General features: G+C 41.6%; 2 protein-coding genes and 1 long non-coding RNA gene across 6 annotated transcripts in view; 2 read left to right on the top strand and 1 right to left on the bottom strand.

The window, feature by feature from the left end:
- The window catches only part of LOC116721342 (cAMP-specific 3',5'-cyclic phosphodiesterase 4B-like), a 68,337-nt gene extending 65,343 nt beyond the window's left edge, over positions 1–2,994 (top strand). The window contains exons 16-18 of one of the 2 annotated variants that reach the window (XM_032565000.1): positions 222–344; positions 435–617; positions 846–2,994. In XM_032565000.1, the coding sequence (XP_032420891.1) occupies positions 222–344; positions 435–617; positions 846–1,187 (648 nt within the window). In that variant the 3' untranslated portion in view covers positions 1,188–2,994. The remainder of the gene's footprint in view (positions 1–221; positions 345–434; positions 618–845) is intronic. The other variant, XM_032564999.1, reaches the window with a different exon arrangement.
- Positions 2,995–5,071: 2,077 nt separating this feature from the next.
- LOC116721509 (uncharacterized) overlaps positions 5,072–15,473 on the bottom strand; it is a 17,665-nt gene continuing 7,263 nt past the window's right edge. The window contains exons 2-3 of the long non-coding RNA XR_004339612.1: positions 11,869–11,879; positions 5,072–5,081 (exon numbers count right to left, since the gene is read on the bottom strand). This is a non-coding gene — a long non-coding RNA (uncharacterized LOC116721509). The remainder of the gene's footprint in view (positions 5,082–11,868; positions 11,880–15,473) is intronic.
- fzr1b (fizzy/cell division cycle 20 related 1b) overlaps positions 14,997–15,473 on the top strand; it is an 8,645-nt gene continuing 8,168 nt past the window's right edge. Inside the window, exon 1 of one of the 3 annotated variants that reach the window (XM_032565278.1) lies at positions 14,997–15,184. The gene's annotated coding sequence lies outside the window, so the exon portion shown is untranslated. Of the gene's footprint in view, positions 15,467–15,473 lie in introns of all 3 variants that reach the window. The other 2 variants (XM_032565280.1, XM_032565279.1) reach the window with 2 other exon arrangements.

Below are 15,473 nucleotides of genomic sequence, written 5' to 3'. Positions count from 1 at the left end.
ATTTCGACATCCGTCGTTGAAGAGATGCTCCCCCTTTAATATCGTGGAAAAGCCGCCATTTTGAGAAACGCCGCAAATATTTGATGCTAAATACAAAGTAGTTAGCTTGCACTACCTGCCGCTATTGCCCATTTTCCATGGCTAAGCTGAATGATTATTTTATTGGTTATTTTGTGACAATAAAGCTGAAATACCTCATATTCTCCCTTTTTGTCCTCCAGGTTCTGGCCACTGACATGTCCAAACACATGAACCTCTTAGCGAATTTAAAAACCATGGTGGAAACCAAGAAGGTGACCAGCTCCGGTGTCCTGCTGCTGGACAATTACACCGACAGGATGCAGGTGAGGGACGGCTCTTTGCCAGCATCCGTCTGTTAGAAACACCACGAGGGGGAAAGCCGGACGCTCAGATCTGCCTTTCTGTGTCTGCAGGTGCTGTGTAACATGGTCCACTGCGCCGACCTGAGCAACCCCACCAAGCCTCTGGATCTGTACCGGCAGTGGACCGACAGGATCATGGACGAGTTCTTCCACCAGGGCGATCGGGAGAGGGAGAAGGGGATGGAGATCAGCCCCATGTGTGACAAGCACACAGCTTCAGTAGAGAGGACTCAGGTAGAGACCACACACTGAACTGTAGCCAATGATTCCTGGACCTCCATTTTTAAAATTTATTGAGGCAAATTATCTGCCTCGAGGCTTTGTCAAATTCTTCTAATTTATTCTATTACTTGATAAATCAGCAGAATAATCAACAATTCGCTTACATCAGCCCTACTCCATACCGTACTAACATTCCTGGCCTGTTTCCTCTTTTGCTAACGTCTGCCTGATCTGTTCCAGGTTAGTTTCATAGACTTCATCGTCCACCCTCTGTGGGAGACGTGGGCCGACCTGGTCCACCCGGACGCCCAGGACATCCTGGACACGCTGGAGGACAACAGAAACTGGTACCAGAGCATGATCCCTCAGAGCCCCTCGCCTCCCTTCTACACCAGCGACGGAGAGGGAGGCCAACATGGCGAAGACTGTTCCCCAGCGAGTAAATTCCCCTTCGACCTGACCACGGATGACGGCACGCCGGCGGACGCGGCCGTCAGAAGCGACTGTGCTAGTAGAGGCGGTTCCTCTGACCTGGACGGGACAGAAATGACGACGTGCGACGTCTCATCCACAGAAACCTAGCCGGAACCCGTGGCGGTCCCAGAACGGGACGGTTTTTTTATGCTGAATTTTTGTTTTTAATTGCAGTGGAGGCATCCTGCAATGAGGCTTTTTGGAGCTATTTGGCAACCAAGGCCTGTCTGAATGTTGGGCAAACCCCCTGCAAACAAGGCTCAGAAACCCTGTTGCGGTATGTTTTTGCTTGCCTGGCAAGGGAGAACTGCCGAGGCGCGGCTGGAATCCGAGTCCTAACAGACCAAAAGTGGGATTAGACGGTATGAATCTACGAACTGTGGAAAAAAGGACTTCCAAACTTGCACTTCAGGACATTTTTATCTTCGTGTAGAATATTTGTAATATCTCAAGACTAAATAACACAACCAAAAACTACTGGTCAGCAGGTTACTTGTAACCACGTAGTTTGTTTTTTTTAAACACTTGTCTAAAAAAAAAAGAAAAAGAAGGAGGAAAAAAAGTGCCTTTTTTTGTTTTCTTGTACAACCATGTCATTTTGTAAGAGTTTTTATAATTTATTTAACATGTTCATGTAGCTGTAAAATGTGTCCAGTTTTCTACAAGAGGACGTTGTTGTCTCGTAGTCTTCCGAACATTCTGGCAATAGTCTCAAGAAGAAGAAATCTGTTGACTTCCCAGCACAATTTGCACTTTGTGGCACACTGTAGAGCAAAGAGAGCGTGGAATGCTGTTTTAGAAAGACAGCGGACATGTGAAGCCAAATAATTTCATGAAAACAACCCAAATGTATTTTGTTTTTGTTGGGGGTTTTTTGTGTTTTTACATCAAATTCATCAAAAAGACTATTACACAAGTTCTGGGTGGAAAAACGTGAACGTATCCAAAGATCATCTGAAAAATAACAAAAGCACTTTGATGATTTCAGTGTTGCTGAATCACAACCTTAAAAACTTCCTCTGCTATTCTGGAGCAACGTAATCAAATCCGCAATTTACGATCCCTCATTTAAAATGTTCGAAACTTATTTCTAATAGCATTTCCCCATGAATCCATTTGAAATTGTGAGTCATTTTAGAGCTTTGAATGATTGTGCACAGATTTTTTTTTTTTTTTTAAACACGTCTTTTTTTTTTTTTGTACAACTCGTGTCGTTTTTTTGTTTGTTTTGTTTTTGTTTCTTATTTTTCACCTCTGCACCTTGAAAATTGCCAACAGCCCTGCAGCTGGTTGCAGATCTGTTCCAACACTTCCTGAAAGGTACCACGATGTCTGGTGAGGGGAGATGAGTTCGTAGTCATAACATGACATTCTTCTTCTGTGAATGTGTGCACACTTGAGCGTGCAAATACGTGGTCACAGAACCACACAATACCGTCGCATGCAGCTGTACAGTGCCGACAGTAACGGCGTATTTATTACCTTTTTTTTTTCTCCCCTTGTACAATGATAATATTGGTTGCTAATATTTACTGTATATTTGCTATTATTTATATGCTCTACCACACGTCAAATTACAGTTTGTGGTTTGTCTGTATTCAGTGAGATATTTTGCTATGAGACCGCCTCTTCATGTCATGGAAGTACGTTTTCTTTGAGGGTCCAGCTAGAAAAGTTTGTGTGTTCCGGCAAAGGCTGGATGTTTACTGCAGCCGATTGTGTACGGTGACGGGTCATTGTACAGCTGTAGGAATATTTGCTGAAATATTTAGCATTGTTTCAAATGTATTTTTTCAGTGTTTTCCTCACAGTATATTGGTTAAAAAAAAAAGGAGAAAAAAAAATAAACAACGGTATATGTTGTGCTCAACAAACGTTTTCTATGTGACTATTAAAATGAGCATGTGAGACAGAATCATCTTGTCCGGATGTCATTGAGTCATAATCTTTTTCTTTTTCTATCTTAGAACCCTTTACTAAAGTTTCAAACAATCTTGTTAACATAATTGCCATTTACTCGCACTTCTGTTGATAAATATCCATAGAAGTGTCCAAAGAATTGTGTGTCTTTGATTAGATACTTAAGAGAAAAGTTGTAAATGTCAATTAGCTAAAAAGTTGTTTTGGAGGTAGGGGTGGATTTTTTTCTGTATTGTTTATCATTCATCATGAAAAGTTTCTTATCACGATAAAAATTTTTTATTTATATTCTATAAATGCCAATAAATGGTGTTTAAAAAAAAGTATATTTAATTTTTACCGTTTTCTCCACTGTTTCACAAAAAGCATCAATACGTATCAGTAAATTCAGAAATATGTTTACATACATTAACTGTGTGATAAATCCCACTTTGAGTAACTGCCGTCCTGTCGAAGCTTATAAATGGGAATGTTTTTCAAGAATATTTGTGTTTCTGGGTTTATGAATGCAGTCCCATTCATAACACCGCCGATACAGTCACCTAAAAAAAAAGACATAATAAATCGTTTATTATTTTCATCGTTATCACAATACTTCCACAAAATACTGTGATAAAATTCTGAGTCCATAGAATAGAATAGATAGCATTTATTGTCATTGAACAGAATTCAACGAAATTTCCATTGCAGCTCCCGTGCAAAAGGTCAAATATATACAGTATAAATAAGCAAACACACAATAATAATAACAATATATACAACTAAATTAACTAAAGGCACTCAACCATCCAAAGAAGTAGCAGCAGGTCCAATTATGGCAAAGTACAGATGATGTGACAGTGCAAAGTGCAGAACAATATGGCTGTGTGGGGGTGGGGGATATGTATGTGTGACTGCGAGGTTATGATATGTGTGGGAGGGGGGGGCGGCAGGGAGTAATGGCTCTGACGGCTGTGGGGAAGAAACTGTTTCTCAGTCTATTTGTTGTAGTCCGTATATTCCTGTACCGCTTGCCTGATGGCAGCGGCACAAACAGTCTGTGGCCCGGGTGGCTGGGATCCATGGCTATGGATCCAGCTCTCTTCTTGACCCGGTCTGTGTAAATGGAGTCCAGGTCTGGGAGGGGGCATCCCACAATGCCTTGTGCTGTTCTCACCACCCGTGTCAGTTGTTTCCTCTCCAGTGCTGTGCAGCTACCATACCACACAGTCATGTTGAGGCAGAGGATGCTCTCGATCATCGCCCTGTAAAAGTTCACGAGCAGCCGTGAGGAAAGTCCAGCCTGTCTCAGTTTCCTGAGGAAGAAGAGCCTTTGTTGTGCTTTCTTCACCAGGTGGGAGGTGTTTGTGTTCCAGGAGAGGTCAGAAGTGATGTGGAGGCCCAGGAACTTGATGTTGTCCACACGTTCCACCACTTCTCCATCTATGAGAAGGGGAGTGTGAGCCGTCCTCCTGGACCTTCTGTAGTCCACAATGACCTCCTTGGTCTTCCCTGTGTTCAGCACCAAGTTGTTGGCTGAACACCACTGAGTGAGCTGCAGAATCTCCTCTCTGTAGTGGGTCTCGTTGTTGTCTGAAATGAGACCCACTACTGTTGTGTCGTCCGCGTACTTCACGACTGTGTTGGTGGGGTGGATGGCCACGCAGTCGTTTGTAAACAGGGTGAAGAGAGCTGGGCTGAGCACACAGCCCTGTGGCGTGCCTGTGTTGAGGACCAGTGGGGACGATGTTGAGCCACTTATTCTCACCACCATATTCCCCGCTCCTATTCGGAGACACGATTTTTCTCTGACATAAATGATTTGTTTATTAAAATTGTACAGAAATCTGAACTAGATGTTTTGTGGGAGAATTTACTTCTTTGGCACTTGAATAACTGGGGATAATCCAGAATGTTGACAAATATTTATTTACCATTTTATCCCCTTTTTTCCTAAATCCATAAATGGGGGTTCTTTTTTTTCCTTCTTCTTCTGAGAACTTGAAGCGCCAAAAAAGACCAGGAATTTTTCTTATGACTTGTTGTAATGCACCTCTGTGGATGAATCAGATGTTTTTTGTGCCTTGAAAACACGCAAACTACCTTCTTGTTTCCCAAACTTTTCCAAGCAACCCTCGTAAACATGTTCATGCTCTATAAGCTACCACGGATATCAACAAGACACAGGTCCTTGTCTGCAGCTATGCTGATTATATCTGAATCTTTGTTAAAGAATTTCATATATGTATCAAACTCTTACTGATCCTACCTATATTGTGTATAATGCCTGCTTCTAGCCCATTTAGTGGTTATGATTTATTAGCTTTTTTTCATAATGTATTTTCAAGATGTGATTTTTAAAAAGTGCTTTCATTCATGTTATATTTCCTGGGAATATAGCTGATATTCCAATGAACCACTGAGGCTGAGCGTTACGTGCGCTCCATGCTTCATAAACAATGACACATCTTCTGAAATATTGTTTCCCACAATGTTCCAAGCGCAAACACGGCCGTCCATCTTTGGCACGCCATTGGCTGCTATTTGTTGTTGCGTTTTTGCGTCACGGTTCCAGTTTTGCAACTATGCTAGGTGAAGAAGAGCGATGGGTGAACAGGCAGAAGGAAAAACAACTTTATCCATTTAAGGATGGATAAAGTTGATCCATTTAAACTTTGTTTATACTTTATATACCTCATGGATAAATGAGGTGTTCCTTGCTGCAACACCTCATTTATTTTCTTTTGGTCTGGGCTTGAGTTTGGTGCTCCTGGCCACTGGTCCTGTGATGAAAACAGGAAGAGTGGAGATAGTGATGCTATGTGCTGAGTCCTCTGGCCATTCTCCCTCCCTTTTGCTGTAAGCACCTTGACCCAAACAGATAAGCATCAGAAATACGTGATGAACAGAACAGAACAGAGTGCTGAGTAAGATTAACAGGAAGGAATGTCTTCCACAGATTCCACGTGATGGCTTCCACAAAGCAAAAGGGAAGGACGTTTCAACAACAACAACAAAAATACATGTTTAGCTGCCACACTGTCAGAATGACTGGCACATAAAAAAAATAAAAAATGACTGGCAAAGGGCCAGTCAGAATGACTCGACACTGGCCCAGCAGCAGTCAGTGGATGTGAAATAGCGAGTTCACATCCCCCAGTCAGAATGACTGGCCCTTTGCATGGCAAGGGGCCATGCAAGAGCCCCTTGAACTTTTTCCTTTTTTGTTAAACCCAGCAAAATCTGATGTGATTGATCTTACCATGAAGGTAACTCTGGCTGGATGTTTGCAGTCATTATCCTGCGGAGACATGAAAGTTTAAAGTCTTTTCCATACTCTACCAGGGTTTCTTCCATGTACCATGTTCATGGTGTCTTTGTTCTCTCGCTGAAGTTCAATTTTTAGTCTTGTCTCACTAGAGGACCTACTTCCACAAATCTGCTGTGGCAAACTGCAAATGTGACAATCTTGTATATGGACTCGTTTGATTTTCTTGAATCTTTCTTGACATAAAAGCTAGATTTACTGATGGCACAACTAACAGCTGTCTTGTTAACAGATTCCTCCACTTGTGCTGTGGTTCTATGCAGTTACTTCAGCGCTAGCAGTTTCAAGGGTCATCAGTGTTTTGGTAAGTTAGCAGTTCTGCCATACTCCTTCCATTTCTTTGCAACGTCACCTCTGACCTGTGTACTGTGTTTCTTGGTCTTCATGATTCTGTTAGTTAACTAATGTCCTCTAGCAAACCTCTGAGGATGTCCTACAACAGATAACATTCATACTGAGATTAAATTACATTCATATGGATGATGTTTACCAGGTAGGGGACTACTGGTGGCAATTTGTTGCGCTGAATTTTACTTATTTGAGGTATCACAGTAAAAGAGGCTGAATACAAATACTATATCGTTCAGATTTTAATTTGTAAAAAAGTTTTGAAAACCACTTTTTATGTACTACTCGGTGTTGGTTTATGTTGAGATCTCTGAGCGTACACAAAATAAAATAAATTAGGAGAGCTACTAGATTCCTTTACAGATGTACATAGACTTATTTGGGAAGGTTGCAGATTTTGAGGGCATTTTGGTGGTTAATGTTCAAACCCAAAGGTTTATATTCATTCTTCTTCATCTGCTTCTCTTCTGAAATGCTCAGGAATCCTTTTGCACTTCTACTTTCCAATATAAACAAGGAACTCGCTATTTGACATCCACTGACTGCTGGTGGGCCAGTGTCGAGAAGGACTGGCTTGGAAACATTCTGAGCCCAGGTGGGTGTGGGTGTGGGCTTTGGTTTGTTGTTTTCAGATGTCTGCATGACAACAGGAAACCTGAACCATCCTCATTCTCTCTCAAAGACGGAGGCAGCTGTTTATCCTAAAAACAGCGTAGACATACTTTAGCGTTTTCCATGGGGGTGGTCCGCACTAACGAGCAGCAAGTCTGTTTGAAACGCTAACACAAGCCTTGTGGTGGTGCTAGAGACTGACGTCAGTGGGGTGAAGGTGGCATGCGCCGACCCCAAAAGTATCCGCAGCGTCTGGGTCCAGGCCGGGCCAGACGCTCTCACTGCCAGTTGTTTCCAGCTCACTGTACCAGCCAGGCCCTGAGAGGACCCAGAGCCAGGGACCGGAGCAGAGAGGAAAAGAACCACTTCCACCAAAACAAACCTGCGCTCTCCATATCCACTTTATAAAAACAAACGTCTTCCTGGAGTTTCTCCTGAGCAGCTGCTGTTTGTTTTTAGTCAGGTTGACAGTAAGAAGTGAAGTCAGCTCAGCCGCCAGAGAGAGAGGAATACAGGGCATTCCAGGATAATTGAATAGCGGCGCAGTCGTGTGTGGATGTGTGTGGATGGCACAAATCAGCCCAGAGTGGCTGAGACAGATGGGTTAGGAAGTGATCTCAATGAGACAGCTCTGCTCTGATGAATTTGGAGCATACTGAGATTAAATTACATTCACGGTAATTTAAGATGAGGCAGCTTCATCTGGTGTGTGTGTGTGTGTTGGGGTGTGTGTGTGTGTGTGATGCAGTGAAAGGTGAGTCCCCATAAATCACCCAAAATCTTTTGGGTGTCACAAAGCATAAATGTGTGTACGCGTGTGTGTGCATGTGTGTTTACCTTCTGTACTACACACTCTGAAATTCTGAAATCCAGGACCAGGACAATAACAGGATGTGTCCTTCCCAAGAAATGCCACAAATCATCAAGTTATCAAACATGGAGACAGTCACCATAGATATGCCATTGTTCCTCCAAGAGTGCCTTTGCCTTTGCATGCAAGAAAACTCAAATAGTTCAGCAGCGAGTATGTGACAGCAGTTACATAATCCACAATGGAGCAAGAAACCTGTCCAAATACATCCACCATCATGTTACATTCCAAGTAATATAACAAAGATTTGGATGTGTCCGTTTTTGAACCTATGTGATCTTTAAGTTTATTTCAAGACTTTTGCATATCAGAACAGCTAAAAATTAAAAAAATTAAAAAAGAATTTCTGGATCCTTTCTTTGAAATCAGTAAATATTTGAGCAAAAAAAAACAACACATAGAACTTTATTTAACAAGGACTAATCCAGAACTCAGACGCAGCGTTGAGAAAATTCACTGCATGACAAAATGTCCGGGAAACCCACCAGCAGCAATATCCTGAGACGAGCTTTTTCTGAACAACCTTATCAGCCTCTGAGATCTTTGAAGTGGAAACTTGGCCCTCTTCTCTGTATAGCGCTTCACTGCATCGAGGCTTGTGGACTTTTGCTCCTGCGGAGCTCTGTTAAGGTCCAACCACAACATTTTAATCAAGTTGGAGTCCAGACTTTAACTGGGCCCTTACAACAGTTAGAGTCTTCTGCCTTCTAGCAGTTCAACTTGGTGCCTGTAATAAACAGTGTTATGAGTGTTAGCCCCCTTATAGATTCAGTTTTTTTTTTATTTTTGCTAACTTTAAATATGCCAGATCATCAGTGTTGTTTTAATGTATGATAAAGATAACCTTAGTGAACAAAAAACGTAGTTTCCAGATAATGATTTTACTCAATGAAAGAAAAAAGTGTATCCTCGTCAATCTGAGTAATCATCCCTAAGTTAAATCATGAATTATTAACAGTTGCCCTTTAAAAACCTAACCCATACCCTCTTAATGGAAGACCTGTAGAATTAAGAAATCATGGCCTGATGTAATGATTTTGAATAACATATGTGAAACAAAGCTAAAGCCATATATCAGTCTACAGTAGAAACAGTTTCAACTTAGTAAAATTACTCTTCAGTGCACATCGACAGCTCTCCCTGACCAACAGCCCTGTAGACCTCATTCCTTTAGTTATAGTCACTCGTCACGATTCACCAATAAGAAAGAAACTTGGCAAAAATGGTCTTCATGGGACGGTTCCAATTGAAAAACCACTGCTGACCCAAACGAACACAAAAGACCCGTTTCATATTTACCAAAAACATCTATAGCACCACAATACATTAAAGATCTGCTGTTGTTGTATGAACCTTCCAGACCTCTCAGGTCTTCCGGTTCTGCTCTGCTCTGCATCCCCAGAACCAGAACCAAATGAGGAGAAGCAGCTTTCAGCATCTATCCACCACAAATTTGGAACAAACTTCCAGAAAACTGTAAAACAGCTGAAACACTGACTTCTTTTAAATCTCAACTAAAAACCCACCTGTTTAGGATTGTATTTGAAACGTAATCAATTACAAATTTATTGATGGAACTTGACTTAATGCTTTGTTTTGATTATTGATTCTATGTTGCATTGTGTTTCTGTGTTTGTAATGATGTAAAGCACTTTGAAATGTCTTGCTGCTGAAATGTGCTATACAAATAAAATTTGATTGATTGATTGATTGATTGATAATCCCCCAAGAATTTTTGCCAAATGTTATTGGTGATCGGCGAAACTGAAATGTTTTTAAAAGGATATGGCTCATGTCAGATGGGGTGGAAATACTCACTCAGTATTTCAGAAAAAGTCAATAAAATCTGGTGGTGGATTGCTTTGGTGTTTCGGGTTGTTCTGCCTTGAACACCAAAGACTCCTGGAGCGTTACCATCCTTACCATCAGTTCATGACCTCAAGCCCAAACATACTTATGCAGCACTAAGAGTGACGCATCCCGTAATCAGGCTTAGGGGTTCAACTTTTTAACATACAGCCAGGCTAGTTTGAATTTGGTGTTCCTGCCTACAATGAGAGAATGTTATAAGACACGGGTTTTTGAACCTTTCCCAATGGCTCCTAATAACAAATTTAATACCAAACGCTGCTTTAAGCTGTATTTTTTTTTTAATGTAATACATTTTTATACTACAACAGAATCACACTAAAAATACCAGTAATATTGCCTTAGATAAAAAATTTTGTCATTAAGTTGGAAACTGTCCTTTTGTTATTTTCCATTGATTTTAATGTCACACAAAATGGAACATATCCATCCATAAAATAATGATTTTATCTCAAAGTTTACAAACAGAAATAAAGCAATGCTATTTTAAATGATAAATTTCCATAAGTAGATATTTGTAAAAAAATAAATAAATAAAAATAAATAAATGAAAATAAAAAAGAAATTTTTTTTCTTTTCTTTTTTTTTTTTAAAGAAGATCTTCTGACATTTTTTGTAAACATGTATATTTACATTTTGGAACATTTTGTAAACACGTCTTATTTAGCTGTACTGAAGTTAAATATTTCTCTTAGGATTAAAGGTTCCAGACACGTGTTCTAAAAGAGCAACAAACCACCCTGTTTAAAGATTACCAATCTTTTATTTTTTTTATCATTCTAATCAGTTTTACTGGGACTGGAAATATTTGACGTTGTAAAGCAAGAAGAAGAAAAAAATCTCATCAGAACCACGTTTATCCCACGTGCGTTTCTCTCGATGTTTGCCTCGCTCAGTATTTGTCCTCGCTTGACTCCGCGGAGCGACGCACGCGCGTCTCTGCAGCTGTCTCTGAGCGTGAGAGCGTGAGATAGCGCGTGGGAGGTGATGCTCATGTTGCGTTGCCGTGGCGACGTCTGCGGCGAGGCGAAAAGAAACTGAGAGAGGGGGGTGGGCGGAGGGGCCTGCGCGATGTGAATACATCAAATCCACCACATCCAGAGGGGTGAGATAAACAAAACTCTCTCGGTGCTGCGCGACGTAAAGTCCTGATGGTGTCAAAGGTCACCGGTCTGACCAGAGAGCCTCACTGTCTGGCCCCTTTGGTTGTTCTTTAAAACACACATAAGCTGCTGCGATGAATCAGAATGAACCTATATGGTTACAAAGACGGCTTGTAGCCACTCTGTGTGGCCTGACCTTTTCACGCAACCAGCTGAAAATGTTTCAGAGATAAGCTGGCTGTTTTACAGTAAAAAGCCTCCTGCTGGATTTTCCCAGGCTTGTACAAAGAAGCAGCTTTAACCTTTTCTTGTACGGCTCTGTCTGCCGTCTGTTTACCTGGAAAAAAAACAACAAAAAACCCGCTGAGCTTTCTCTCGACACCCACAGCGTTACCAAGAAAACTGTTGTTTCTCTGTCTGTTCCTTTAAAATTATTATTACCTCTCATTCTGAAAATTATTATTTTTTTCTCCCTTGTCATCATAAAAGCGATCAGATGAGTCAGCTCACTATTATTGTTCTGTTTCTGTTGTGAATTCCAGTAAGGATCTGAGAGCGTCACATTCAGAAAGCACTGACCCGGCTTCCTCTGGCTGTATTACAGGGACAACGAGGCTGCAGCATACCCCTCCCACCCTCCGTTCTGATGACCCCAGGTCCCATGGCAGCCCCTCCACCACGCACTGCCCTTCATGTCAACATGCGGGCCACACGTTGCCCTGTGTGGGGCTGATGCAGGATGCAGATCAACCTGAACACACCTGCCCGTGCTGAAGCATGGTGGTGGCACCATCGTGCCGTGTAGTTGTTTTTCTTCAGCAGGAAACCTGGTCTGAATTTACAGGAAGATGAATGGAGCTGAAGACAACGCCTTTCAATAGGCCCTTAATGTCCAGCTTCTTTTTTTTGTTTTTTTTTAAGAAAAGGCAAAGGAAGTGCAAAAATTAGAGTTATTGCTTAAAAGACCTGCAGCTGCAGCAAAAGTTGATAAAGTACAGACACCTGCGGACTGCAAGCTACACCTCGCAGGTATTCAATGCTGCATATTTTGGTATCGATGTGATACTAAGTAAATATATCGCCAGCACCGCCGATATCGATACTGATACCGACGCTTTTTATTTCCGTTTAAATTTAGGTGGGTTTTTTGGGTTTGTCCTTTGGATTATTTTGTTCAAACCTAGAGCAGAATTTGGATGAAATTTGTAGGCGTCTACTAAATACTTTACATATAACATATGGACATTACAAACTAACAATAGAAAAACTAAACAACAAAAGCTCCAAAGTGTGAAAAATTGTCCTTTAAGAGCACATCAAGGCAAAAATCCTTTTGAGGTAGAGTTGAGAAACAACAGAACGAAAACAGAGTCTGATATTGGTACCATTTTGACATCAATATTATTTATGTTTGGAATTGATTCCAATATTGTATATAAAAAAAAAAGCTTGAGTAAATGTAAAATGAAAAATCTGTTTAAAAAAATTTCATCCGATTAATCGTCAGAATAATCGGTAATCATTAGTTGCAGCCCTGATAACGACCATTAGACACCGTTTGAAAGTGATGCTAGAAAATCTTCACCACATTTGGTGAAAAAGAAATTTAAATCCTGTGTTATTTTTCTCCTACTTGTGGGCAACTTTGCGTTGACAGGTCGCATTTGCATAAATCCTTACAACAGCTTTGTCATTAATTGCAGTTGTATGGTGTAAACAAAATCCCAAACTTTAATAGTTTCCAAACTAACCAGGACCCATAACAACAAGCCCTTTGAGATAAAAGTACCTGTAGCCTTTTTTAATTTATGCCTTATTTATCAGTTTCTAGGAACTTCTAGGACCCGTGTTTATCTTGCCACCACACTCAGCCAGCGGGACGATGAGGGAGGTGAGATCACAGTTCACTGCTAGAGAACTCTGTCTTTGGGTCACCAAGTCTCAGAGTCTCCACCAAGTTGAAATAATTGTCAACTACTTTAGTAATCAATCAATTAATGATCGTTCTAACAACCAGTCCTACTAACAAGCATTAGACACTAGTTACACTGTTTGTTTGCAAGTGATAATTAAATGAATGTGAATTTTGCTCAACTTTACCAGGATGTTAACTGGAACTGCATAATCTGGTCAGATTAGATTCAGATTTGACTAAACCGTCCAGGTGGATCTGCTATGAAACAGAGGATACACTTCATGCTTACTGTTAAGCACAGTGGAGGATCTGTAGGTCTGTGGGGCGTTTTCTCCGATAAGCACCTGGGAACGAATAAATGGATTTCTTGTATTTGTTATCTGCTTGGTAACTCGGTGTGTGGACACGTTTTTATGTTCGGAGAGAGAAAAAAGGGAAGTACCGCGTGTCCAAAACACGGGCCTTGCATTCCAAAACAACATGTACAGTAGGAATTCAAATGTCAGACCCTAATCAGAAGCCATCTAGAAGCAGTCTGTGGGAAGCCAGGTCGGTTGGACATGTTCCTGCTGGCTCAGTGTTTTGCTCCGTCAGAGGAGAAACGTGACCGCAGTGACCGCCGTGCCTACGTGCGGCTCAGGCCGCCACCGAAGATGCCTTGACTCTACTCAACCGTGTCTCAGTAGTGTCTTAGCAACAGTAGGTCAACTCTACTGTGTCTGTTTACGACTTCCTCCCTCTCCCCCTTCCACCAGAAAGTTCAAAGAGCGAACGTTTTTATCTGTTTCATTTGCCAAATGAGGCCTCCGGAGATTCTCGCCGGGGAATTGAAATTTTTGACATCATGAAGCGAAAACGTAAGATCTGGGTTTGCTTTGAAGTCGTGTTCACACGGGGGCCATTAAGCCAGCATGTGTTATCGGTTCCTACACTATCTGCTCCACAGACCGGTTTTTGATGTTTGGCACATGGGGCCTAAATTATTGTGAGGGGGATTTTGCAGGTTTCAGGAGGTCTGTAAAAATGTTTTCTCAGTCTCAACCCAACTGGTTAGGGCTTGGCTTTGACAGAATCTGATGTTTTATATTGAATAAAGATAGAGTGCATTACAAAAGGATTTATACACTTTGAACATTTCCGCACTTTGTACTTACTTTGGATTTTATGCGACAGAAAGTTGATGCATGGCTGGAAATATTTTACAGGTAAAATTTTAAAAAGTGTGGCGTCCATTTGCATACAGTCCCCCACTTAAAGCAAATATTTCTGCACATCTCTCTGGCAGGGCTGAAATAGTGAGAGATGGCATGATGCTTCCACCACCAAGATTGGCCTTGGGCACGGTGTGTTTGGTCAGTTCTCTGTTTTTGAATTCAAGTCAAAAACGCTTTTTTCTGACCAGAGACACTAGAAACAAACAGTACGTCTTATGGTTTTCTTTAAAAGTTGACTTTATTTTGCCACTTTTCTATAAATGTCAAATATGTACAGTACATTCTATCTGAATTGTCAATCTATATAGCTCCAGTTATTTTAGGTCTACTTCTTTGAATACTTTGGCTTAGATTGAATTACACAAATATGAACACTGCATTAGGTGACTTTTTAAAAGTTATTATGCAGGTGAATCCTAAATATACATTTTAACAGCTTCCAAGCCTGGAGTCAAACATAATACCACAAATTTAATTTCTTTATTAGTACAATCTAGTATTAATCTAGTTTAATTCACATCCACGTCTGCTCGAAATGTAGGGCCTGCTACTTGAATTTACTTAGCACTTCCAAACGCCTTTTACGTTGTTTTGCGTTGCAACAGCGACATCTTGTGGCCAAACCGAAGACACCGACAGCCACGGCCTTAACTCACTCAACAATGCGCTGAAGTCACCAGCGGGCGTCGCTGTTGCGCCGTCTTCAAAGCTCACAGCACAGGCAGCAGAAGTCAGCTCAAAGCAAAAAAAAAAAAAAAAAAAATTCTGCCACAGCTGACTCCGGACGCCATCTTTGTCGCGAACATAAACAACATAAGAGAGTCGCGTTGGCATCTTGCTGTGCCGCTGCTGCTACACGGAACACGACTTACAGTTTTTCCTAACGCGGAGTTCATCCTTTCAGCCGAAGATGTTAGCCGCCCTGGTCACCTGAGACACCCGGCAGGTCGGTGAGACACACGCATGCCCATCGAGGGGCAGGACGGATAGCTGGGGTTAGTTTGAAGAGGTGGAAGCGGTTGTTGGTGTGCGCGAGCATGATACCATGACAACGGTGCAGCTTTCCTTATGAGCACGTCATGAAACGTTTCTGCTAACGTCTGCTGCTCTCGCCTGAATAATAAAAAATAACGGTGGCCGGGGGTTTTAAAGCACTGCAGACCCAGCATTGAAGCCCACGCCGCCTGAGAGTGTCAGCACGACCGCAGCAGGCTAACCGGGCCGCTCGGTTCGTG

This window comes from Xiphophorus hellerii, chromosome 6 (genome assembly GCF_003331165.1).
Source record: "Xiphophorus hellerii strain 12219 chromosome 6, Xiphophorus_hellerii-4.1, whole genome shotgun sequence".
NCBI classification, from domain to species: domain Eukaryota; kingdom Metazoa; phylum Chordata; class Actinopteri; order Cyprinodontiformes; family Poeciliidae; genus Xiphophorus; species Xiphophorus hellerii.
This window is presented reverse-complemented; position numbering and strand designations above follow the sequence as displayed.